Source organism: Emydura macquarii, unplaced genomic scaffold (assembly GCF_026122565.2).
Source record: "Emydura macquarii macquarii isolate MOO-44397 ecotype Brisbane River unplaced genomic scaffold, CSIRO-AGI_Emac_v2 contig_2680, whole genome shotgun sequence".
Lineage (NCBI taxonomy): Eukaryota > Metazoa > Chordata > Testudines > Chelidae > Emydura > Emydura macquarii.
In genome coordinates this window covers 1,063,913-1,089,957 of record NW_027132817.1, presented here as the reverse complement: position 1 = coordinate 1,089,957, position 26,045 = coordinate 1,063,913, and the positions used below count along the sequence as shown (strand labels likewise).

The window sequence follows — 26,045 nt, the reverse complement described above, 5'->3', positions numbered from 1 at the left end:
GTCTGTCAAAAATTAGTTTAAATAGCTAAGTAACATATAATGCTTTCATCACTTTCAAGAGGACATAAATGCTGAAAAGACACAGCAGGCCACTTATCCCAGTATTATCCTATTTTTAAACGACACGTTTTTTAAAACATTATTAGTTGGAGTTTAAAAAAGGATCCTCCCTCTTTTTCACACTTATAAGATATTATTACATACTTTCTGTATGAGTATCTGTCTCAAAAGTATCTGTCTCAAATTAATTTTACAGTATAAACACTATAAACATCTTTTTAGAAACAGAACTCGTGTAATGACTGAAGTGTAATAACTCTAGGTTTATTACATAAAACCATATTTATTAATTCCAAAGTTTTAACCCCTCCAGAAACCTTTGTAAACTTTACAGGCCTGCCCATGAGTCTAATCCAGTTAAATACTTACAGCCCTGCTGCCTCTGCTATTTTTCATACAGTCCTCAGACTATATAGGTTTTATTTGTTTTTGTATAGAAAGTTTCCAAACTTTTGCATAAATCCTCTAAACTTGTTTTCATTTGGCTGTAATGGATGATATACTGTCGAGTTGTAATGAACCACCTGATTGCCCCTTGCATAATTATTCCCTAAGGTTTTGCTTTTCATTTCTGGGAGTTGTGTACTGCTCTTTGGTGTAGCTCCTGTTGGCTGACCAGCGCTTTCCACCTTCAAGAATGGCTCAAAGCGACTATAAACACGTCGTTCACTCAAACAAGATCTTAATAACTCTTCTTTGTGCGTTGAGCTTCCAGGCTGGGGTGTCATTTTGCTTCCTCTTTGTGGAGGACTAGAAACAGATGCAGTTTCATGGGTAGCATTAGTTATAGCTTCTTTCACCTCTTGGTACTGGATCTGTTCAGTATTAAATCTTGGAGTAGATGCATCTCCTGCAGTTTCTAAGAACTTATTTTCAGTGGGACATAAAGTAGGACATTTTTTACTGCTTTCATCAAATGGAAGTTTTGGAGACTTTTGTGGCTTGGGCGACTTTGGTGGCTTGGGCGACTTTGGTGGGCTCACAGTGACATCCTCTTTACTTTTATGCAAGCTGCCTTGTGAATTGGATGATGTGGTCCTCTTTTTTCTTGGAGAAGAATCAGCCTTAGTCTCAGATATTTTTGGTTTTTCGTTCTCTTCACCTTCAGAAACCAAAGTGTCGGAACTACTACACATTCTGTAAAAAGCAGGAGCTTTGTTTTTTGACAAGTTTTCCTTCTTGTCTGGCGTGAGATTCAGCAATGACCTCAGTTTCTGAGATCCCTTTTTCAGGAAGCTTGGAGAATTCTTATTTTCTTTCTTTGAAGTGCATTCTTTGCTAGCTTCAGCTAGAGGAACCACAGAGATTGTCTTTGTGGTAGTGGGGTTCTTTGATTCCCCTTTGAGATTTTTATCCTCATGTTCTACGTGGTTGATCTCACTGTGAAAACTTGTAGAGCTTTTTATTGTATCCTCTGGGGGCTTTAGATTTACTGGCCGTTTAATTCTCTGCCTATTCAGTGTGCTGTACAAATAGCTGGATGTCTGTTTGTTGACACCATGATCCAAAGTGGACTTGGATTTGTCAAACATAGGGAAACTTCGCCTTTTTAGTATATTTTCATTTTGATGGTTCTTCACATTTTCTGCCTGTCTATTTACACAGAAGGTTGTGTAGAAGTAGGCAGATGGGTCCCTAGTAGCATTTGGATATAAATTAGGTTTTTTGTCTTCTGTAACCTGCATTCCAGGCTTCTTCAGTTCATCTGAGTCAGGCAGAACATTAGTGCTGACCTCTGCTGATTCTTTGTCAGTCACATTTTTCACACTCGGGATATGATTGGGTGTCCCTCTCGGTGTTTCACTTCCCTCTGAACCAACAATAGTTGAATTTGAAGAACTTGTACAGCTGCTTACTTCCTGTTGTTCTGGCAAAGTTGGCTTAAACACTAATGATGACCTCAGGCGAGAATGAGAATAAAGGGCATGAGCTTTAATATTTTCAGCTGTATCAAAGGTCTCATACCTGTCACCGACTGCTGATCCATTGGAATCTGCAACAGAATCTGACTGATCATTTAAGTATGACTCAATTCGCCAGTTACGGAGAAATGATTTTGTAGTGTGTTCAAGGGTTGGCATCCTCTGCTGCACATAGCGGATATGACTATCTGTTCCATTGAAAGACCTCCGTACAATTGAATTTCTTTCTGCAATATTTATCTTTGGCTGTGCAAACCGACCAGCAAAACTTTGTTGGGGTGCATTGCAGTTGTTTGTATAGCTTCCTTGTAATGAAGATACAATACTAAGGGTATCACATGGCATCTTCCAAGAATTTGATGGATTATTGGCTCGATTAACAATCCTGTTTAGCAAAAAGTAAGGAGTCCTTTCTGGGTTTTCTCCAGCATAACTATGTCTTTTCCAGTGCTCATTTTTTTCACTGGGTTGATACTGCTGAATTTTATTTGGCATGTTAAAACATGGATGAAAGGGTAGTTTGTTGTAGGTTTGATTTCTCAAACCATATTTATCTATTTCATTTACTGTGTATCTTCCTCGAGTTTTCAAGTAAATGGGATCTAGCTTGTGAATCTTGTCTTGCCTACCAAAAAGGTTTCGTTGGCTGGAAACTGAAGCTAAAGATGACTGTGAATGTTGGTATGTGCCATTCTCCCAGAGTATCCTATGACTATTTACCCTAACTAATTCTGGGGCAAATGAACTAGGAACAGAGGAACGGGCATACAATGTCCTAAACTCTTCATCAAAGGATTCAACCAGTTGTCCAGTGATAACTTGAACCATGCTGAGGTTGATTTTTTCAAATGACCACATAAAGCTGAAAGCAGAAGAAATTACAATTAGCAATACTCTAAAACTTTTGGACAAATGCATCATACTGGTCCTCATTATTATGAGGGCCTCCACCCGGCCTCTGATTTAGCAGTCACAATTTTTCATGCACAAATACTTATTCATACAGTTAATTGTGGGCATGATTCATGGCATTTAGATATGGAGGGCCTGACTCAACTCCATTTGAATTCAGTGGGAGACTTACCATTGATTTCAGTAGGAGCTTCAGTAGGCTCATAACTACCAAATTGTACTTACAAGCACTGTATATTTTAAAGAGTTTCTATCCACAAACTGGGTAGTTAGGTGCACACGTGCAAAGAATTTCACTAACAGTTAATAGTGTTGTAATACTGTGGATACAATTACTTGTGGCTGCAAAATTAGCCCTGCAATTCAGAGGCCACATCTGAAAATTAGGCCCACTGTATTCACATTTGAAGTAAGAAAAGTAATTTGTGGTTGTTTTATGAAAATAGTCAATTAGGAATGTATACAAAAGACTTTCCTCAGTTCTGAGTAAACTAAGAGCTTGTCTACACATTCAGTTTGCTGCAAGCTAGGTTGTGAATCTACCCCACGCTTCCTGCTATTGACTAACTGTCTGTGTGGTCCCTTCTGCCATGCATTAGCAGTTAGTTAACGTGCTTCGATCTAGTCCAATTTCGAAGAGGACTAGATCAAAGTGCATTAACAAACCATTAATACGTGGCAGGGAGGTCCATGCCAACCGTTAGTACGGGGTAAATTCACACCCCAGATTGCCACAAACTAAATAAACTCTCAAAAATATGTACACTGAAATAGTTAAATAAATTAAATCTCACAGTGAACCGCAAGAACTGGGTAGTGAAGTCTCTTAATAACGTACATAATACTTAGATAATGGAAATATAACTCTCCTCTAGTGTGTTCAGAATGATTGAATGGCATGCCAAACACAGCACTAACGGAGAAGGTAGCTTTACATCAGCAACATTTTTTTAAAAAAATACACTAAAAATGTGGTGTCACATGGATGCATCAATGCCATTGTGATATAACAAGGGTCACACCATGATGTCACTACTAAAACCACTATTTTGTAGTTTGCATTTGTAACAAATACACATTTATCTTATAATCCCATGCTTGGTCTTCCTTGTGTCAAAATAATGAAAGAATAAAGCAATATGTTAGCATTTGTTTGTCTTAAAGATAGTAATACAGACTATTGTGTTAATTTAAATGTCTTACTTGTTTTATTTTATTTCTTCAGTTAGTTAAATGAAAATATAATTAAATCAAATATAATTAAACCAAAAAGTTAACTTAGTGAGTCATGTAAAAACTGTTTTATTTCTCATTTGTTTTCTATTAAGTTATTAAATGAGCATACTGTACTTTTGAACATAAACAATTAGTTTTAATTGGTTCTTAGAGGACAAATTCAAAAATGGTAATCTTTGCTGCCATAATGCCTAGCAACATTTTTTTTTAATGGAAGCTTAATTTCAGCAGAAATGGATGATTTAGGTCCTAAAGTGCCAGGTCATGAAGAGTGCCATTTTCCAAACTGCTTTTCTTTGAGACATAGTAATTTTCAAAGTCACATTCAGAGTCCAAGCATAATTTTTTCAGGCCCCGTACAAACTTGTAACACAGGCCCCATCCCACACACATACCACAATCCCTCATCCCATACATACAATCTCATGAGCCATGAAATTTTTTTTCCTCATGGCAATGGAGGCTGCAGCCTGGGCCGGGCCCCCCAGGGCCTCCGGGTCTTGGTAAAGTGTACCCTTCCCCTCCCCCCCCCCATGTGGGGGCCCTGGTCACATTCTCATTGACACTAACATTTAAAAGGCATTATCTGTGATAGACGTCAAACCAGGCAGATTCCCTCTGCGTCCTCTTATACTGACATATGAATCTGTCGCTTCCCTCACCACCTTGTACACTTCACATCTGAATTTGGTTAGCTCACTAAGTATAGAGGGCCAATTGGTGAACGCCATCAGTCACCAGCTGAGGAGGTAGCCCATAATCTCTGTGATGCTGCAAATGATTGTGAAAGGCTAAAAGAGAGAAGTGTTGCAAGAAAAGCAAATAAAAATGTCTAATAATGTGTAAGACAAAGTTGGCTATCCCCTTTTTATCTTACTACCTTTTTACAGTCTCTTCCACCTCCACAGCATGTAGGTATGCCAATTTACACTCCCTTGCACACATTTGTATATTGTTAAGTAGGTGAAGTTGGTCTAAGGGAATCTAACCAAGTGTAAGAGAGTCTAACTTACCTTATCTTACCTTATACATCATCACCTCTGAATTTTGGCCACAGTGTAGAACACAAAACAGGAAAGAACAAATTAACTATGCAAGTTTCTGGAGGACTAGTACAAATAGACGTTTAACAGGAGAGCTTATGAAATGTATCTTGATGGTCTTTTGTAATGTGAATATTAAATAAGAATAATTAAACAGCATGGGACAAGTACTGAGGTCCTCATTCTATTTTTACTGACTTCTTTGAACGGAAGCCAGATTGAGTCTGCTTGAGTCTTTATTCATTAGATACTGAATGAGGAGTTCAAAATTTTGCCCTACATTATGTTAATTATCCACAAAACATCTATGTCAGATTTACTAAATAATATACAATATAAATAATATCAAAGTAAACCATACAGTATACTGACAATTTTCAGAAATAGCAACATTACTTATCATGAAAGAGCCATATTCAGATTACCTTTAAGGAAATGTACTCTATTCACAGCCTTGTGTATTGAACTTACCTGTAAGTACCATACATGACTTTCTTACAGTCAACTAAAAGAAACCTCTGATCCATTTTGCCATGGAATTTTGCCCCTGATTTAGAATAATAATCTTGTCCTTTTACTGTCCGCACTCTCATGTTCTGAAAAAGATTATAGAAGATCTTTAAAATTAAAATTAATGTTGCAGTTTAAGATCTTAAGGCTTGATACTGCACTTTTAAATATCAGGGCTGTGGGGAGATGAGGAAAGGGAGGAAGAGAGAAAAGATTATTCCTGCACAGAGAAACCCTATGTACGATAGTAAATCCTAACCTAACTTCTCACTGTGAGCCTATTCTAAACTTTAAAATGGCTTGTTGTTTCTTTGTATCTTTGACTCGGGAAGAGTTTTGCAAAGACTTCCAAGCAAGGGACAATGTAGATTTCCCTTTTGTAGCTGGCTTTTGAGCTGAAGGCTGTGTGCAAATAAGTTGCCTGCTGAGTATCAATGTGATATAGGATGCTTTACAGAATATACACAAGGTAGCTATGAAAAACCCCAAGAAAGGGAATGAGCAGATGGCTAAATATACATTCTCGTTGTGCCGAGTTTATTTCTTTTGTTCTATCAGATTTCCCAACAGTTTGTGGTGTGATAAGCTATTTATTACTATTTAAAATAAATGAAACACTAACATGTGATAACTTGCAAGATAGTAGAATGAAAATGAAATCAATGAGTTGTTATTGTATATACCTAGCTAGAATTTGCACATTTACAGCACTATTATTTATAGCATTACTGTTACATGTGACCAATATGTGAACATGGAATCTAAACATTTTTAATAAAGATTAATAGCTTGCCCAATTTAACTGTTCATAAATAAATAATGGGCTATATTCCACTCTGACTTAAACCATATAACTCAATGCACAGACTGGAAATCAGGGCAGAATTTAGCTCTGTAAAAAATGTAACTTGAAGGTGGGTGTAGGAGAACCATTAGGTCAAGACACTATGTACACTCTACAGAATCAGAGAAATCAAAATAAACATTTCACTTTAAAAAAAACACTACAAGATTCATCTCCCTTACCTGCCACTAAATTTACAATATTCTAAACCTTAAATTTACCAAAAACTTTTATCCTGTAAATGCTTTCTTAGTTGATATATATTTAGATAAAGTACCCAAATTTTAGTATATTATGGCTATAAAAGATATAATGGCCTGTTGTAAGTCACTGAAGAGTATTTAGGGGGAAACAGAAATTCAGTAAAAGTTTTAGTAAAACTCCATAAAGTAAAGGATGAATAGCAAATAATGGTAGTTTGAAGAGTCCTACACATTTTACTCTTGATTTTTTTTAAAACCATCTCAAAAGAAAAGACAGTTCAAAGAGCCTAATGCCCTCTGGAAACATATTCAGAGAAAACTGCCAATTGCCAGGGATCTGCTAAATTGCCAGCTCCTGCTGCTGGCAAGTTACCATATCATGGCTTATTGGCTCACTGTGTGTTCTTCATTTATCTGCCCATGGAAAGAAGGGCTGAAAATCCAATAGGGTAAATGTCATGCTGTAATAAGCACTCATATAACACTTTTCATCTTCAAAGATCTTTATAAACATTAAATAATCCTCACAATCCCTCTAAGTGTTTTAGGTTACTGCAATTACAATACAATAATGTTAATCTGCATTTTGTCATTGAAAGTTGCTGTCCAGTGAAGTAAAGAAAAAATGAAGTTCTGCTCTTGCTCTGATAGGACCAGTGCAGGTGACATCACACTCCCACAAGATTCCTGTATTCCCACCTTACTCTGGACCTGATATTTTGAAGACTCTAAGGAAAGGGCTGTTCTCCCAGCTGCTCTCCCAGATGTGGCACTGCTACTGCCAATAGGGAGGGGCCAAGCTATTTGGAACACTAATCACTGCTTTCTGCATCCAGAGTGCTAACATTTACAGCAGGGAACCAGCTCACTACTTGTATGGCATGGAGAGAAACTGGCATCAGCTTTGCACTGAATGAGCAACCCATTAGAAAGGTTTTCTCTCCTGCCTTGCTGTCACACTCTTCAAGAGCAGCTCTAAGAACAGCTGCTTTAACCTCCTCTGCATTTCCCATGGAACTGAGCCCACCAGTGGGGTTTTACTGTAAACTCATCTTTGATAGGTTTTGAAGGTTCTTTTTGGCCTGGGTGCCTAAAATTAGACAACTAAGGCTAACGTTTTCTATCTTGGTGGCAGAAATCAATCAGAGCTCTGGGTGCTTAGTACATCAGAAAATCAGGCCACTATTGACATAGGGGCAAAGTATGGATTTAGGCACCCAAACTTGAAAATATTCACCTGAGATTTTTGGTGAGTTATTTAGAATCTGATAAATATCTTCATCATAGTCAATATAGGTCAGCTTTCACCACTCAAGGACAGTATGGATTTTGAAGAGGAAAAAACCCCTAGCTACTCCAAGATCCAAGTTTTGGACTGATATTTAGACTTTTAATAGTTGAACCTTTTCTGCTCCATAGGAGCATTTGGTACCAGCTCTACAAACAGGTGGACTTTATTTTCTAAGCATAACATTTTCTTCCCTTTAAAACTATTTTCACAGATCTCTCCCTGGTGAAAAGTCCTGCCAAATTCATATTTTTCTTTTCAGGGCAGGAACTCTATGACTTTCTAGAAGAGGCATCAATTTCTTTATTAATGAGATGCTATCAATTTCCAAACAAAATTTTCATCATACAACCATAATGGGTGTCAAATTGTACCCTAGATTCATACAGTTAGATTAATTTCTTTTGGCTATTTTCTAATGCTCTTATTTAAAGTCAATTTTCCTTTTAATAAGGCCATTGCAAAAAATGAACATTAGTGTTTCAGAATAATGATCTTCTGTGCAATGGTTTTTTATTTAGTTTCTGTTCTGCTGTCTTAGGGCCCAATATAATTGACGTCAATGGAGAGACTCTTAATGATTTCACTGAACAATGGATCAGGTCCTTAATTCTCAGTTCTTTGTACAGATGTAATGCTCAATGAAGTTAATGAGAACTGTGCATGCCTACCTGATGGCAAAAGTAGTCCTATGTTTTGGAAGTATCAGAAAGCTTCTATTGAAATACAGCATTGGCTAGGTATAATGGTTTGGATTCAGCTCTCAGGTTCATATATGCAATTCTCATTGTGAGCCTAGGTGTGTGCATCAGAGGGCAGAATTTGCCCAAAGGGAATAAAGATAATTCTTTATTATACTGTATTACAGAACTGTCATTATTTCCTCATCCTTCCATTTCAGTGAAAATATAAAGGGTGTGTCAGGAGATAAATGCTTCCTGCCAAATTTGTTTTCTCATCATGCAGCAGCAAGTCTGTTTCTTGTTTCTCACATGAGAAGTAAATACAAGTGTTTGCAGACTACAAAGTCTGTCATATACCCCACCTATTATCACATAAAACAGATGATCTGACATCAGCTGAACAAGTTGGATCACTTCTCAGCTATTATAAAACATGTTCAGGAGCTGTTATGTTTATTCATTATTTTATAATCAGAATTAAGTACTCAAATTAAAAAGTGGACACATCCAAGAGATGCAGCACAGTAATACTTAAATGTTGTTTTCTTGGATACCTTGGTTCAAACCTGCTAATTCATCTTGATACTGCAGCACCAGTGAATCACCAAGAAACTAAGAGGCCTAACACTTGATTCTAATAAGTTTTGAATATAATTTGCCTCTACAGTTTTCATTAGACATATGGCCCTCATCATATTTAAAAAAAAAAAAAATTCAGAGGATTTTTCATGACTCTTTCTTCCTCTCTCCATAAAGGAGTTGGGGATCAACAGAAAGTCAGAGAGGTTTAAACAGACGGGTGGGGAAATTATAGAGACAAGCTAACAAGTTGTGTGGAGAGGGAAGAGAAAAATGATGCAAGAGATAGAGGGGAAGAGAGTTTAAGATAAACTTACGAAATCTAAAGTGTGTATGTGGGGAAGGGGGATGGAGGGAGGGAGGGAGAGAGTGTGTTTAAATTGTGTTTTCTTGTGGCTGCCAATCAATTAATGATGGTACTTTCAATTAGCTTCAAATAAACTCACCTCTTAAAAATTTTAAATCCTTCTTCATTTGAAAAAAAGTTGCAGAAAAAGTGTTAAATTAAACCTTTGACTTGTACATTCTTCCATATACAGGTTACCACAATAATCATTTCGATGTCTTTCAATAAAAGCAGATGAACAAGTACTGACATGAAGCCAGAATATAGCTAAGTGCAAATCTCTGCATGGATATTAAATGCAGTTTTTTTAGAATAAATCCTTGTTTCTTCATAAATAGACTAGTGAATGGTAAACATCATAACTCAAAACATAGGGCCTGATTCTCACCACTGCATGACTCCCTTTTTATACCAGTTTAACTTAATTTATTTCAGTGGAGTGAAGAAGAGTCAGAGGAGGCCTAGAATGGGGTAAAGGCTACCTCTGCTGTCCCAGTCCCTTGCTACCTAATGCCTGTTTTTGGAAGATGAACACAGACTCTACCATGCTCCTGTAGTGTTGAGCCAAGTTATGTGAGAGAATAACAATGGCTGCTGCTGGCTCTGTATGTTGAAAGAAGAGAGGATATCCATATACCTCTACTCTCTCCTTTTTCTCTTCCAATGAGCAGGAGGGGGTGGAACTGAGGGACATCTCATACACCTAAGCACAAAGAGTTGATAGAATTGATAGTGGACCAACCTTAAGAACCTGGAACAGAAGAGAAGCAGAGAGGTGACTTCTCTACAGGCCAGTCAATCCCTTCAAGAGTGCTAGCAGTTCCTTATCACTTTTATGGTGGCCATAAATTAACTACCATAGGAGCAATAAGGCCTGGTCTACAGACAAAGCCTGCAGCAGGAGCACCTGGGAGGAGCAGAACTGAGAACCCTTGTTATAAAATAAACTAAAAAATGTTAAATGGCAAGGACATCTGTGGACCATTATTTGCTTACTCTTTACCATAGGTTTTGTGCCTTTGAGGTAAACCTTGGAGTTAACTATCCCCTTAATGAATGCACAAACATTACTGCCATTCAAGTTAATTGGGCCAACATAAAATGTGATGGCACTGCACTGTCCTTACCCAAATTCTTTATAAATGGCAAACCTTTCTAATACACATTAATCTGCATTAATCCACTCTAATTTAACTATATTTGTTCCAACAATCACAATACAAATGATTTATAGGAATAAACCCCAGCCCCACTCAAAACACAGGCTCACAGCCCATTAAAACAACAGTAACAGCACCTGAATTAGAAAAATAATAGTAAAGACAATACTTCATAAAAATTAAAAGAAGTAGCCGAACCGCACTACTCCACACATGCAAAGGACATCGTGGATACTCTGAATTGCAATGTGCTCAGTCTGAAGGTGTACAAACTTGTACCTTATGCTATATCCATGAAATCTCTTCATGCCACTTTACAAAAGCAACCATGGACTTACACCATCTGTGCCTGTAGCCACTTTAAAAGCTTTATTTTCTATTACTATTACAAAAGGCTCTTCGTACATGGCTTGGAGAGAGCTTCTGGCCATTCCTTCCATCAGTAGAAGTGGCTTAATGATAGTGGTCACAAGTTCCTTTTCATCTGAAGGCCATTATGAAAGCTAACTAGCACATTTTAAAAGCTATGAAAGCTAACTAGCTAACTAGCACAGTACATATGTTGAAGACTTTTTTCAAACACTAACCATTACATTGCTAAATGTCTGTGATTAAGTTAGTTTTATGCATTAATTTTCAAACACTGTCTTAAATTCAATTACATGAGGTTTGGTATCTATTGCAAAAGCAAATTTGAATACTTCCTACAAAAATTGAAGTTTTAGAGGTAACTATAGCTACTTATTCCTCAGAAGAACTGAATCCAAGATGCTTGCTATGATATTACAGTTCCTACAAGACTCAAAATGTCTGCACTAATTCCTTGAATGATACGACAACATTGTAAATAAAAGTCAAGAGCATAAAAAACTGCACATTTGGTATAGGTACAAAGAATTGCCAATGAATATGTGTTAAAGTTAAACGAAGGAGGCTGTTTATAGGTCAGAGGAAAAGTGGAAAGCTTTCTTTGAGCAGCTTCAATATTTTTTGGTGTTATCCTTGGCACAACAGACCTAGAAGAACATTCAACACATTTGTGTCAGAGCAGTAGAAGCTTACTGGATTGGACTGTGCTCCCAATGAAACATGAAGGACATACACTATGACTTCTGGAATATTTAGATTCTATCCCTCTACATATTATCTTTCTTACTGGAGAAAGGAACATATTTAATAAATAAAAGTGAATCTAGTCATACTGAATATTCACAAGGAAAATATACGATAAAGAAATTTAAAGGAAAACAATGAAAAAATGGAATCCTGAGCCTTTTGATATAATTTTAATATAAAATTTCTTGAAATGAAATCACTGATTTTTTTAAAAAAAGAAAGCAAATATTTTGTTTTCCTAATCAATTTATATTTTCTTTGTGCTTACATTTTGCAGGCTGATATACAAACATAAAACAAATGGATTAAGTCACCCCATCCTATAATATTCCTAATATTACAACAGTACTCAGAAAAAATATGTAGTTTTATTGAATGCACTGCATGTATTTGTTTTGCAAAGTCCTGAGAAGGACAAAAAAATTTTGAAGGTAACAAAAATAGTATAAAATTGTGCTTTGAGTCTATTGATATCAATTAATTCTTCATAAATAAATTACATATTATATAATATTACATAAAATAAATCGGTATTAGATATTTACTTACTAAAATATTAATGTCCTTGAAAAGCACAACATAAGAGCTAAGTATTGTAGTAAATATGTGTTTTATTGTAAAACATGAAGCCTTACCCTTAGTCTCTGAACTTGACAGCCTTGCTTTTCTGTCATTTTAAGAAAGTGACTGAAGTTGGACTCATCAAGCAGAATATACAAGGCAATCCCTCTGGTAGATGCCTCTACAATTTCTCTGAAGATATCCACATCGGTAAACATATCCATAACTATAGCAATGACCTGTTTTAAAAAGAGAAGAAAAACTATAATAAAAATTTGATCAATGTATAAATAATATTCCTTTATGAGCTCAAAATATATAGCATTGTACACAGTGTATCTAATGAATTAGTACTCCCTCCATGCCAAAAGGCTTTAAAAGTTTTTTTTTCAATCCAGGATAGTTAACAATGTATAATTTTTAAGACAATTTGATCTTATCTTTAGGAAAGTACAGTAGGGGCTATATGCTTACATGATTATGTTTTAACTGGCCAGGTGGTCACTTGCATTATACATTATTTACATATGTCAAAGTTTGCCAAAAGCTTGATGCAGTGCTTGTGCAAAAAAACAAAACAAACAAACAAAACAAACAAACAAACAAAAAAAAAACCAAAACCAGTGAAACCATTACTGTAGTTTGGCTACTGTAGTAATGGCATTGTTACTGTACAAGGCTCTTATTAGTCTTCATCTGAAATACTGTTCTCAGTTTTGGCCACCTAATATAGGAAGAACGCGCCCCCAGAGACTGTGGGAGGCAATAAAGCTTATTCCAGATTTCATCAGACGGTCTATTCAGCACTTTTAACAGATAAAACTCCCACACATAAGTCCACGTGGGTTTGGCTGAGTAAGAAATGCTGAATAGAGACCCTTCTTAGGCTTAACATACAGGAAAATAACATATACTTCTGAATAAGGAAGTACAATACCTAGCCTACCTTGGGTAACCTTTCTACTCCTATTCGAGATTACCATATTTATGTATCTAAGGATCACATTAGCCCTTTTGGCCACAGCTTCACACTGGGAGCTCATGTTCAGCTGATTAGCCACCACAACCCCTAAATCTTTTTCAGAGCCACTGCTTCCCTGGATAGAATCCCCCATCCTGTAAGTATGGCTCTTCAGTGGCTCCCAATCCGTGGCCCATAGGGTCTTTCAAAGTGGTCCATCACTCCTCTCCAGCTGCCTGCAGAAGGGAGCAGCTGCCTAAGGACCCAGACCAAGTGCATTTCTGCGGGGCTACAAGACCGGTGTAGGCTCTTTGCTGCAGCCAAGGAGACGGGAGATCAACGCTCTCCTCCCCTGGCTCTAGCAGAGAGCAAAGCAAAGCACTTCAATTGAGTCCCCTGGCGCTGGAGTCCTTGCTGGAGCCAGAGGGAAGGGAGCTCTGATCTGACTGCAAAAGGGAGCCACTGCCTAGGTACCCAGGTGGAGCACATGGGGCTACAGGATGTGTGCAGTTTGCCTGCTGCAGCCCAGGAACGGAAGATCAGCGAGGAGGCAGCCTCCTCACTGAAATCCTTCTGTCTGGCTGCAGGGGCAGAGAGGAGGGGCTGCTGGTGGAGACTGGTGACCCTTCAGGGTTGTAAAAATGATATCTGTGGCCTTCGAGCCAAAAAGGTTGGGAACCACTGGCCTACATACTTTGTTTCTAGTAGCACATTTACATTTGGCTGTTACATCTGTATACAAAGATGCATATTGTTTGCTTGCACCAGCTTACCAAGCGATCCAGATCTCTCTGTATCAGTGACCTGGCTTGTTCATGATTTACCACTCCCAATTTTTGTGTCATCTGAAAACTTTATCAGTGATGATTTTATGTTTTCTTTCAGGTCACTGATAAAAATGTTAAACAGAACAGGGCCAGGAACCAATTCCTGAGGAACCCACTAGAAACACACAGGTGTGATGATGATTCCCTGTTCACAATTACATTTTGAGATCATTATATAATCTCTTCTGGCTTCAAATCTATTATCTTCCTTGCATTTCTGGTTCCTTGCACTCATGTGCTACCCTCCTCCCTCGCACTATACAGTAGAAGGGAGCTCTGGCTTGAGAAAATGGAAGAAAAAGGCTCAGTTTTGGTTATTTAATTAGAGATCAAGATTTTGCAAAAACACTGAGGATTACACAATTAATTATGTATGTTCATTTGTTTAAAGCTTAGACAAATAGCCCTAGCAGCTCTACTTTCATGCTGCATCAGTTTCAAGGTATTGAATTTATGGTTGTGTTTTAAATTGTTTTTAAAAGCTCATCTGCAGAACTAATCTCTAAGTTAGTAGTGGTAGCAAGAAGCCACAATACAGTGACACCTAGTAAGGGAGCAGGCAGAGGAGGAAGTGATATGTATTAAAAATATACAGCAAGTTATAAAATTGTCCGTTGCACAAATGCTGTACAGAACAATATTCTTTTGGGTTCATTCATACATATCCTATCGTCAAGGAATTCCCCATAATCTAAGTAGTACTTATAACCATACTGTAGTATTTACCTATAAACTGTCTTTGTTCTTTCTGAAACACTTTACACTCCTTGAAAACAGAAGTCTCTTCTGAAACAAAGGGTTATGTTTATTTTGTAAAATGTACAAAGATAATTCAAATTTTACAGTAGCTATAGAATGATTTAAATGGTACTTTCCAGCCAAACACGGCCTGAATTCTATGACTCCAGCAGAAATCTTTACACATCTTTTCAAAATTATCATCACTCAGCAATAAAAAGTGACCTTGAACTGAAAACTACTAAGCATTCTTCACTGTCAGAGGAGGGAGGTAGTTGGCTGGATAAGCAAAACTGCTCACAGCAAAACCAGAAACTGCTCCTATTGATTTAGGATTATATGGGGGTAGTCATTTTCAGCTACTAATATCATTTATGTTTATTTTCTCCCCTAGTATTCAATTTAAAAAGTCCTTATTTGTCATCGAGTAGTTATACAAATGTACCCACTCCCACACACATGCTACTGTCTTCTATATTTTCTAAACAGTGCACAGATTTTCAATACGAAAGGCCAAATTGGCTCTCAATTACATCATTACAAATATATCACTTCACTGAAGTCAATAGGCTCAAAATTATTCCCATTTAACTCAACAGTTTTCATTGACCTTACTCATGGTACTATCAGACCCATATATAATCTGCATTTACATCAGTGAAAGAAACAGAGCAGAATCAGGCTCACAGTACATAATAAAATGTCACATGCTACTTAAAATTTAGATAAGTTTGGAATGATAGGAAAAAACATTTTTGCTTTGGTTTTAGAAAATGAAATGAAACATATCAGCTTAAAGCAAAGTAAGTATCTTTAAAGCAACACAGTATCTGGTCAATGAACATATTTAAAACTAAGTCCTGGTCTACACAACACAGTGAGGTCGACATAAGACCTAATAACTCCACCTCCACGAGAGATGTAGTGCTTAGGCCAACGTAGTTAGGGTGACGCAGTGTCCTTGTAGAGACTGCGTTACTTACATCACCTGTTGGTTGTCGTCCCCGTGCCAGGCTCACAGCTGGAGCCCCCAAGCTCTGGAGCTGACAGCCCAAACTGTCATTCCTGCATGGGGCTCACTGCTGGAGTTCCCCCACGCTGGTGCAGTGCTATAAGTGTAGACAAGGCCTCAGTATCGTTCAAAGTACCAGAACGGGTTAATAAATAATTCACTGCTTTCTCCGATAAACAAAATGCATTTCTTTGATAATGGTTTGAATATAGGAAATGATGTCTTCCTATTTAATATACACTGCCTTTTTTAAGATTTTAAAATCTCTTTGACGAATGCCAACTGTAAAGGAAGACAGGTATGTGCATGTTTTGAAGGTTAAAATAACCACAATTTTTATTAAAATAACTATACAAAATTAAACTTAACACCTGGCAGGTAATCCTTGACAAACTTGATCCATATGTATTGTTCACCTGCACTATCATGTGATCTCTGCTAGCTATCTGGTGCTTGAAAGGAGGTCATGGAATCCTCATTACTAGAGTTTTTTTAAGAACAAGTTGGACAAACTCCTGTGGTCTAGATTTACATGGTCCTGCCTCAGCACAGAGGGCCGGACTTCATGACCTTTTGAGGTCTCTTCCACCACTACATATCTATGATTTTCTGATAAGAGCAGTAAAGGGGCTTATATTTGAATTTTCATTTATTATAATTTATTTTGAAAGAATGTTCCTCATTTTAATTTGTATAGTTGTTTATAAGGGCTTATTTTACTGGTCTAGCTTGAATATTGTTTTATATTAATCATATGTAAGTATATTTTACACCAGATTCTCTCCACCCACAGAAGAAGCAGCACAACTTAATGCAGATTCTGTAGTAGTTTGCATAACTTTCCCTTCTGCAATTTGGACTCCTGTTGAGAGAGGTCCAAAGGTAGATGTAATTATAAAAGCCAATATAAATACAACTCCTGTTGGAGCTGTGCTGTTCAAGAGCTGGTTGGGGCTGGGCCTGGTGATGGTTGGCAGTGCAGATATCCAGAACCTTAATTCACCAATTCTCACTAGGAGATCGATCTGAGAACATGTGCGTGTATGTGTGTGAGTATGGGGCAATGGCAAGTGGAGCAAAGCCCTTATCCCAACAGAAGAATTCAAAGGATACTCAGTGAGCTGAAACTCCTGGAGTTTCTACTTCTCCATTTGGTCATTTTATTCCTTGTAGGGGAGAATGGGGCTCTAAATGCAAAGTTATCCTCTCAGATTCACACAGATCTGATGGGGGGGGGGAGGAGAGATTTCACTTTTTCCCTATAAAACCTATAATTTAATTTTTAAAATAATCTGTATTTTGTTAATGTGCTTTAAACGCCTTTTCAATATCCTTACACTGAATCATTGATACACTTTGCAATGTATAAGAAAAGTCAGCGTGTGAAACAGCAGCCTTCAAACTATATAAAAAACATCACCACAACATTATGTCAACTCATGGTAATATAAACCAGTGGTTCTCAACCAGGGGTATGAGTACCCTTGGGGGTATGCAGAGGTCTTCCAGGTGGTACATCAAACTCATCTAGCTATTGCCTAGTTTTACAACAGGCTACATAAAAAGCACTAGCGAAGTCTGTACAAACTAAAATTTCATATAGACAATGACTTGTTTATGCTGCTCTACATACTGAAATGTAAGTGCAATATTTATATTCCAATTGATTTATTTTATAATTATATGGTAAAAATGAGAAAATAAGCAATTCTGAGTAATACTGTGCTGTGACACTTTTGTATTTTTATATCTGATTTTATAAGCAAGTAGTTTTTAAATGAGGTGTAATTTGGGCGTATGCAAGAGAAATCAGAGTCCTGAAAGGGGTACAATAGTCTGGAAAGGTTGAAAGCCACTGACAAACAATGAATAAAAAGTGCTACAACTATGAACATCAAAGTTTCTGCTAATGATTATTTTGTGTGCGTGCGAGTGGGGCCAAAGCTCTTCAATTATTTATTTATCTAAAAGAAAAATGCCTGCTGCTTACCAGAGAGTCAAGGTAGAGAATTGGAATTAATGGTCTGTACAAGTTTTATTTGGTTTCTAAGAAAAGTGATTTTGGTGTGGTTTCGACAGTGTGGAAGTTGGACAGAGCTTTTAGTGAATCTATCCGTTATGCCTTTCTATTTCTTTAGGAATGCAGTTTGAATACACGGTCAGCGTTTGTCACCTGTCACACTGGATTTCCATATTGAAAAATAAGATGTGTAGACAATCATAGTATAAAAGAACATTAGTAGATGTGAGCTACTATGACCAAGCACCGCTCTATTAAACCAGTCAACTCTGCAGGTATTTGCTAATTAGACTCATGATAAATTGCAAGCTTCCCTTTGGTTTAGTACAAAAGCAGATTTTGCTGGAAGAAATGATGCCACAGAACCAGTTTTCCAAATTCAGGAAACTGCTTTCTCCCATGGTTTCTCATGCAAAAACTGTATAATATTTGTCATCTCTGAGGATATAACAATAGGTTTACAGGAAATAAAAATATCTCAAATGATACAGGAGCTAGCTAGTATGCGACTTTTATATTATCAGTGAACAGTATATTTTAAAAGTTTCATATTCCATGTTCAGTGCTGATACTATGTTACTATTTGTGATAAAAACTTTTTACAGAAAAACAAACAAATCTTTTAATTGTAAAAAGCTGCAGTAGATCCCACTGTTACATGATTGGAGTTTTTACTATATACACAACCCCCATATCTCCACTCCACTTTATGGAAATAGAGAAAGATTCCAAGAAAAAGCCAAGAGAGGGAACATCAGAATTTTCTTTTCCTCTGCAAAGCCAACAATGTCCTAATTCAAAATCTCTGAGTGGCTGAGAGCCTCAGGAGAAAAATGGGGACAGGAATGGATGGAAGAACAGCATATTTCCCATTCCAAAAACACATTTTAGTTATTAATGCTAAGAGCAACCTGATTTTGTGAAGCCAAATCCTCTGCATCTTTTACAAGTTCTACCTTGTCTTCCTCTATTGCATCACTGCTGGTCCTGTGCTTAAGTGGCCAGTTTTGATCCCTTCCATCTGGGTTGCAAAAAATGCTAGTGCAATATGACACCGGTAGCAGCTCTGGCTCACAAACTGTCCTTAAAAGTTTCTAAACTCTTGATTGTTTAATTAAGCTAAGTGTAGAATTTACTTCCTGCAGTGCTTTGGTGTACAGAAGGCAGCAGTAAAGCACTCAACTCTTTTAAAACGATTAGCTGTTTTACCTCTTTTTATATCTATTGGCTTTGCACATTTTACAGCAAAATTTAAGCACTTAAATAAGTAGCACTTTAGAGCAGTGATGGTTTCCCACATTAAAGTAGGAATGAGTGAAACTTGTAGAGGTCAAACCTCTCAAACGAGTTTAGAATTCAAAGGATTTGCAATACTATTTGAGTTTGAAAACTTCTTTTCTCCAATTTAAATCCATGTTTTTTCTTCAAGGAAGATTCAGATTTGTATATAATGTTCTTCTAGCTAAATAAAGGCTTGTACTTATAGTAGAGATAAAAGAACAACCCCAAAAGTTAGGTACAAGTCAGGCGCCGTTCTATAATATACTGTATTTATCTTTATTATATTTTGTTAACCATCCCTCCCCCCAAACAAACCTTTCTACCTCCAGACTCTCTCTGTATTTGGTTTTCAGTCTTTCTGTTTATTGATCATTTTTTCATTGGATTATTTTTCTTTCCATCTCCGTTGTCTCATGAAATCTCTCCTAAACAGAGTGTCAATCCAAATACATTTGAGTTAAAGTCAAATTTTTGAAATCATGATGCTTAGATGTTTATGTGGGTTTAAAATCAGGGAAAATGAGTTTTCCCATCCCTACATTAAGGTTCATAATTAAGTGAATGCCACACAGTTAGTGTTAGAAATACCTAGCTTTTTCACTTAACAAAAGCTATAACTTTTAAAAAATGGCCCATTTTTAATATGAAGCATTATGGCACAATCCTTCTTGTACTTACTAACATGTCTTTTACTTACTGTTGTGGGCCTTACCAACTGTGCTGTCACTAATTTCAACCCGTGTAGTAGGGTGACCAGATGTCCCGATTTTATAGGGACAATCCTGATATTCAGGGATTTTTTTTCTTTTTTAATATAGCGCCTATTACCCCCCATCTCCTGTCCTGATTTTTCACTTGCTAACTGGTCACCTTCAGGGCCCCCACATGGGGGGAGGGGAAAAGGTACACTTTACCAGGGCCCGGGGAGGGCCCAGTGCAGGCTGCAACCCCTATTATCATGAGGAAAAATTTTTTCATGGCTCAGGAGATTGTATGTATGGGATGAGGGATTGTGGTACGTGTGTGGGAGGGGGCCTGTGTTACAAGTTTGTAACTTGTCTGAAAAAAAGTCTGAAAAACTTCTGCTTGGGCCCTAGTCACCCTACCGTGTAGATACACCTACTTCTGTTCCATTGAGCTGACTTGCAGCAAGAATATCAGTTTAAGACCAAAAGCACTTTCATTTACAAGGTTTGAAATTATTGCATTGTAACTTTCTGTCAGTTACAAATCAGTAAATAGGGAAGGCAATGGACTTTAAAACCATTTTGCAGTATAAACATAATCCTGAGGTGCTGCCTAACTTTTTGCTCAAACTTTACTCGGGCAAAATTCCTACTGGCTTCATATGTAGCCTCAAAGTCACATTTTACAGTTTTTCAGTTTAGTTAAGAAATCAACGAGTAATCAATAAATAAACTGACCTACAAATCTTGTAAAATACTGCACTCTGGGCCATCTCATATCTTCAAGCAGAAAAACCTACTGAATAAAGATCCGTAGTGAAGCTTTCATTGGAGGTGTTGGTCCCCCTTTTGTGCTCACTTGCCTCCACCTGTGTAGGAGGGGGGCAGGATCAGGACCTTTATGTTTCAGGTTCTCAAAAAGATTTAAGGAATTTGAGCCTCATCCTGAAAAGTGCTGAACAATTGCAAGTCACAAGAGGAGCTGCACACATTTATATCAGGACACTAGATGAATGATTAAGGCCACCTTCCTCATGGTAATCATAGAAATGTAGGACTGGAAGGGATCTCAATAGGTTAACTAGTCCAGTCCTCTGCACTGATCAGAGCTAAGTATTAGCTAGACCGTCCCTGAGGTTTGTCTAGTCTCTTCTTAAAACCGCCAATGATGGAGATTCCACAACTTCCAGAGGTAATTTGTTCCGGTGCTTACCTACCCTTACAGTTAGGAAGTTTTTCCCAATATCTAACCTAAAACTTCCCTTGCTGCAATTTAAGCCCATTACTTCTTGTCCTGTCCTCAGTGTATAAGGAGAACAATTTGTCATCCTCTTCTTTATAACAACTTTTACATATTTAAAGACTTATCATGTCCTCCTTCATCAGTCTTCTGTTCTCCAGACCAAAGAAGCCCAATTTTTTCAATCCTAAAACTCTCACTGATTGCAATAGCTACTGGAACAGACCCTATGCTTACTAAGATGCTACTTAGTGTAGCTTTATGCTGCTAAACAGCTATGTGGCACTGCAGAATGGGCTGTCTCTATATAGTCTTACCTACCTCAAAGACAGGTTGTGAAGCTTAACTAACTACTGTCCATAAATCACCTTGAGTTTTGATGAAAGGCATTAACAGCAATGCCAGGTCGTTTATTACAGATCAGTTGGAAAAAGAAAAATAATTGCAGACAAGTCTGAAAGTGTCCTCAGAATATTCTAAAGATAAGAAAGGATAAATCAAGTTATTAAATAAATACATGCTGCCATTCAGAAGGAAACTCAAATTTAAGTTTCTTTAGGCACATCATCAAATGGAGCAAGAAGTTCTGAGTAACTGGAAAAAAACCCCTCAAGCCTTTAGAATCAGGGTGGATACAAGTTTTTAAATTAATTTTTTAAAATTTAAATTAAATGCATTTTTCTTTTACAAATAAACCTGTTTAAAATTAAATTTGAAATAGTCTATGTTAAGGTCTAAACTTACTATAATTTAAATACTATTATTTAAATAACTATTTAAATAAAAAAATATTCTGCATCAGTCAACATCAGACTAAGGAAAACACAAAACATAAGCTGAATATAATGAAATCTATTTCCATAGCTTAGGATATATTTAAAGAAGATAGCTGTTCTATTGCTGATGTTGTTGAAATTTGGGAAGAACTTCAATAAACTGTGCAGAAAGAAATACCCAACAACACAGTTTAATTACACTCAGTGAAGAAGTGAGTGGATAAAGCACTTACTCGGCCTCATTTTCATTATGGTATTTTCAAGCCAAAATACCAAGATATGTTAGCTGCTGAAGAAAAAGATGCTGCTAGCACACGGATATCTAATATGCATTCGTCAATCATGCCAACCACAACCAATTTCGGGGCTGGAGGCAAACCATTAAAGCAGTAAATGTCCATTGCCAAAGTTTTAAAGAAAGTCAAACTGGCTTAGCACCTGGAACCAGATTTTGCTGAAGTGCTAAACCAGCTTTGGATGCAGCTGTTGAGAGAATATGTTCGTAATTTGGACTAGATCATTCCAAATTGAGAAACTAACTGGGAGTCGAAATAGAAAAAAAGCTTGTTTTCCTTTTCCACTCTATGAAGAAAAATGAGGTGTGGAAAGATGAAATCTACTAGTTCTAAAAACTTCAAGGATAGGGTGACCAGGAGCAATCAGTTTGAATTTCTAATTCCCTTTGTTTAATAAATCATTTATAACATGTTTTGACAAACTTATTTCCCCCTCTTATGTATCCAGTACATTTAACTAATAAAAACAATTTTAAAATGCTGGTTTTATATATATTTTAATTGAGTTCCAATTTCCATGCAAATGCAGTTTGACACAAATCATGAGGAACAAGTTAATAGTCTAATTAATAAGAAATGTGTCATTCATTTCATAATATAATAAAAGCAGTAAAAATAAAACTATGAATAAATGTATGTTATGCTATATAGTTACTTAAATAAATGTGTATAAGGGTATGAATAGACCGCACTCATTATGGGGGCATGTAGAGTACATACACTGCACACCCCATACAATGGGTATAAATAACAATGTAGATGGGGAAGCACTATTTAGGCAAGCAAAGACATGCCAATACCTTAGCATGTACAGCCTACATGGCTCTCTACACAGTGCTTGCTCTGTCTACACTTCTGATTTTAGCAGGGCAGTGTACCCACAGCAGGGAAAGACTTTGGCAGCAGGGAAAGGCTCCGGCAGTGGGGAGCTACCGGAGCCTTTCCCCACTGCCTCCCCTCTGCCAGAGTCTTTCCATGCTGCTGGAGTCTTTCCCTGCAGCAATGAAAGGCTCCAGCAATGGGGAACTGCCAGAGCCTTTCCCACTGCAGGGAAAAAGTCTGGCAACGGGAAAGATGCCAGCAGGGAGGATGCAGCGGGAAAAGATTCCGGTAGCTCTCCGCTGCTTCCCCCCACCAGAGCCTTTCACTGCCATGTGTAGCTATACACCACAGTCTGAATACAGCTGCTACACGTGTCTGTACGATGCTGCTAGTAGAGGCAAGGCCTAGATATAACGTACCCTCATGGTTAACAAAACGAATTACCAAATATAATGTAAAGTGTGTGTATATATATAGTGTGTGTGTACCACACACACACACACACACACACACACACACACACACACACATTAGTATATTTAGTTGCAAATCAACTATTTTAATGGTTATACCAACCAATGAGAATGAATCTGTCTTTTGGAAAATCACAAATATAACACAAATTTCCTGCTGGCTAATTTTAATCATGATTAAAATTGGTGATTTAAATCAATCCATGCTGTCTGAAATACATATGTATAACTGAAATAACATGTACAAATGATTCAAGACTCTTTGTAATTCTTAAGGTATCTTTTTTCTATAAGAGTGGAGCTAAAATAAAGTTTGATCCTACAGTTGCTAAACACCAAACTAAACATAATCTAGTTCACAGGTCAATAAGCAGCATTTTCAAAGTGGAATTTAAACAGGCATGAGAGAGTTGAAAATAAGAGAAAGGAAATTTAAAATATAACACCTGAAGCTCCAATCAGCTTGTGGAACTCAATATATAATGTTATTTATAAAATCTAATAAAAGTTTTTAATAAAACTTATTTTCAATTTTAAAGCCTCCTGAAGGATTTTGTGGGGAAAGATTATCATTCCTTCCCAAAGGGTCAGCTTCTCTAGATTGTTGTCTTGTTTGGAATGGGAGGTTGAAGGAAGAAAAGGAAAAAAAAAGTAGAAATAAGTTTAAGAAACTTAGATATGCATTTCTGATTTTACCAGGTTTTTGGTGTTCTGATCTTAGTGCACCTTTTGGTCTCAGTATGAGCTGAATTTTGATTACCCATGTCTAACACACAGGAAGCAGCACAGCATGACAATGATCCTTATACCAATTGCTGTATTTTTTATGTGCACTAGGCAGGGAATTTCATTCCAAGCCATTGATGTCCTGCAGCTACTCACAGGAGTAAGATGAATAGAATTGTTTCATCATTTACAACTTGCTTCTATAATTATGCAAACTCACAAAATAATGTTCCTTGGCCTGTGTTATGCAGGGGGTCAGGCTAGATGTTCATAATGGTCCTTCCTTTAAAATCTATTAATCTACATTATCTAAAAATAAACAAAGGTAATATTTAGAGGTTATAAAATGTATAAATTGTAATTTTTATGTCCATTCAAGTCCCAGACTATTGAATAAATGAGTCCAAATTTTAAAGTGAGTCTAAGGAAGAAGAGTTTTGTGGTCAAGTCAGAAGACAGGGAATCCGGAGATCTAGATTCTACTCCAGGTTCAGACACACAGTGAAACCCTGAGCAGTGTTTAAAAAAAAAAACAATCTGCCAGATAAATATTACTTTCCTTCTTCCAGTGTGGTTTCTCCCCCTCCCCCCACAAATTATACTGGCCAAAGGTCCAGGACAAAACAATATTCATTTCTGGATTAAGGTTAATATTATTCTCGGTCCTAGGAAGACAAACTGTAGTTGTTGGGCAGGGATCATTTTTACAAGATAACTCATTCCTCTTTCATGTCTCCTCTGATTGAAGGGACTCATTCAGAGGTTGTAAGTTAGGTTAAAAGTCATGGTATAATTTTTGACTACACACTATCCATGGAAAGCCACAGGTCACATATGATTTAGAAATGTGGTTTTCAGTTAAGCAATTTATATAGGTTGTGCCCTTATTTATCTCCTGATGACCTGGAGACAGCAGTGCATGCCCTTGGACCTCAAATCTCAATTACCGTAATTCCTTCTTTGCTGGGTTATTAGTGAGGCTGAGCCACGGCATTCAGCTTGTCCAGAATGTCGCATCACCATTGCTCACGGGTTTCAGCGACCGTGACCATATTCAGCCCACTTCACATTCTTTACATTGGCTGCATATGATATAGCATATTCAATTTAAATTAGCCTTACTGATTTATAAAGCTCTGAATGGGACTGGCAGTAGTTATATTTGAGTCCTACTTCTTGAGCCTCCACCTGATGTTTTTTTTTCCACTTAGACCACCTTGTGCTTAGGGGTTCTGCCATCATGCCTGAAGTCAACAGGCAATTGAGCTTTTGCTGTGGCAACCCCGAACTTGCTCTCACCTGAAATCGGCTTATTAACCTTTCCCCATTTTTAAAAAACACTGACAAACATTTTTTCAAAGGTATTTTTGAATAACTACCACTATTGTTGTTTCATTGTGTAGTTTTCTAATTGTTTTTTGTTTGTTTGTTACTCACTTGTTTGTAATTTTGTTGAGGCTGGGGTATTTTTTTTCCTTAGGTAATAAGAAATTGTTTTTATGATTGCTGCTCGGAATCCCTAGAACTTTTTTGGGTGGTGCGTGTGCTTTATAAATAAAAATGATTATTATCAAATATTAGGTACTTGCATGGTGCCAGTTAACATAGTATCTGAACACTTCACAATCTTTTAAGGAATTTATCCTCAGAACACCCCTGTGAGATATGGAAGTACCATTATCTCTATTTTACAGATAGGGATTTTAGGCCCAGAATGCTTGCTC

At 37.1% G+C, this 26,045-nt stretch overlaps 1 protein-coding gene across 1 annotated transcript in view; it reads right to left on the bottom strand.

The window, feature by feature from the left end:
- Positions 1–323: 323 nt before the first annotated feature.
- FAM83B (family with sequence similarity 83 member B) overlaps positions 324–26,045 on the bottom strand; it is a 60,107-nt gene continuing 34,385 nt past the window's right edge. Inside the window, exons 3-6 of the mRNA XM_067565532.1 lie at positions 12,538–12,702; positions 5,645–5,769; positions 1,003–2,844; positions 324–963 (exon numbers count right to left, since the gene is read on the bottom strand). Of these exons, the coding sequence (XP_067421633.1) occupies positions 480–963; positions 1,003–2,844; positions 5,645–5,769; positions 12,538–12,702 (2,616 nt within the window). The 3' untranslated portion in view covers positions 324–479. The remainder of the gene's footprint in view (positions 964–1,002; positions 2,845–5,644; positions 5,770–12,537; positions 12,703–26,045) is intronic.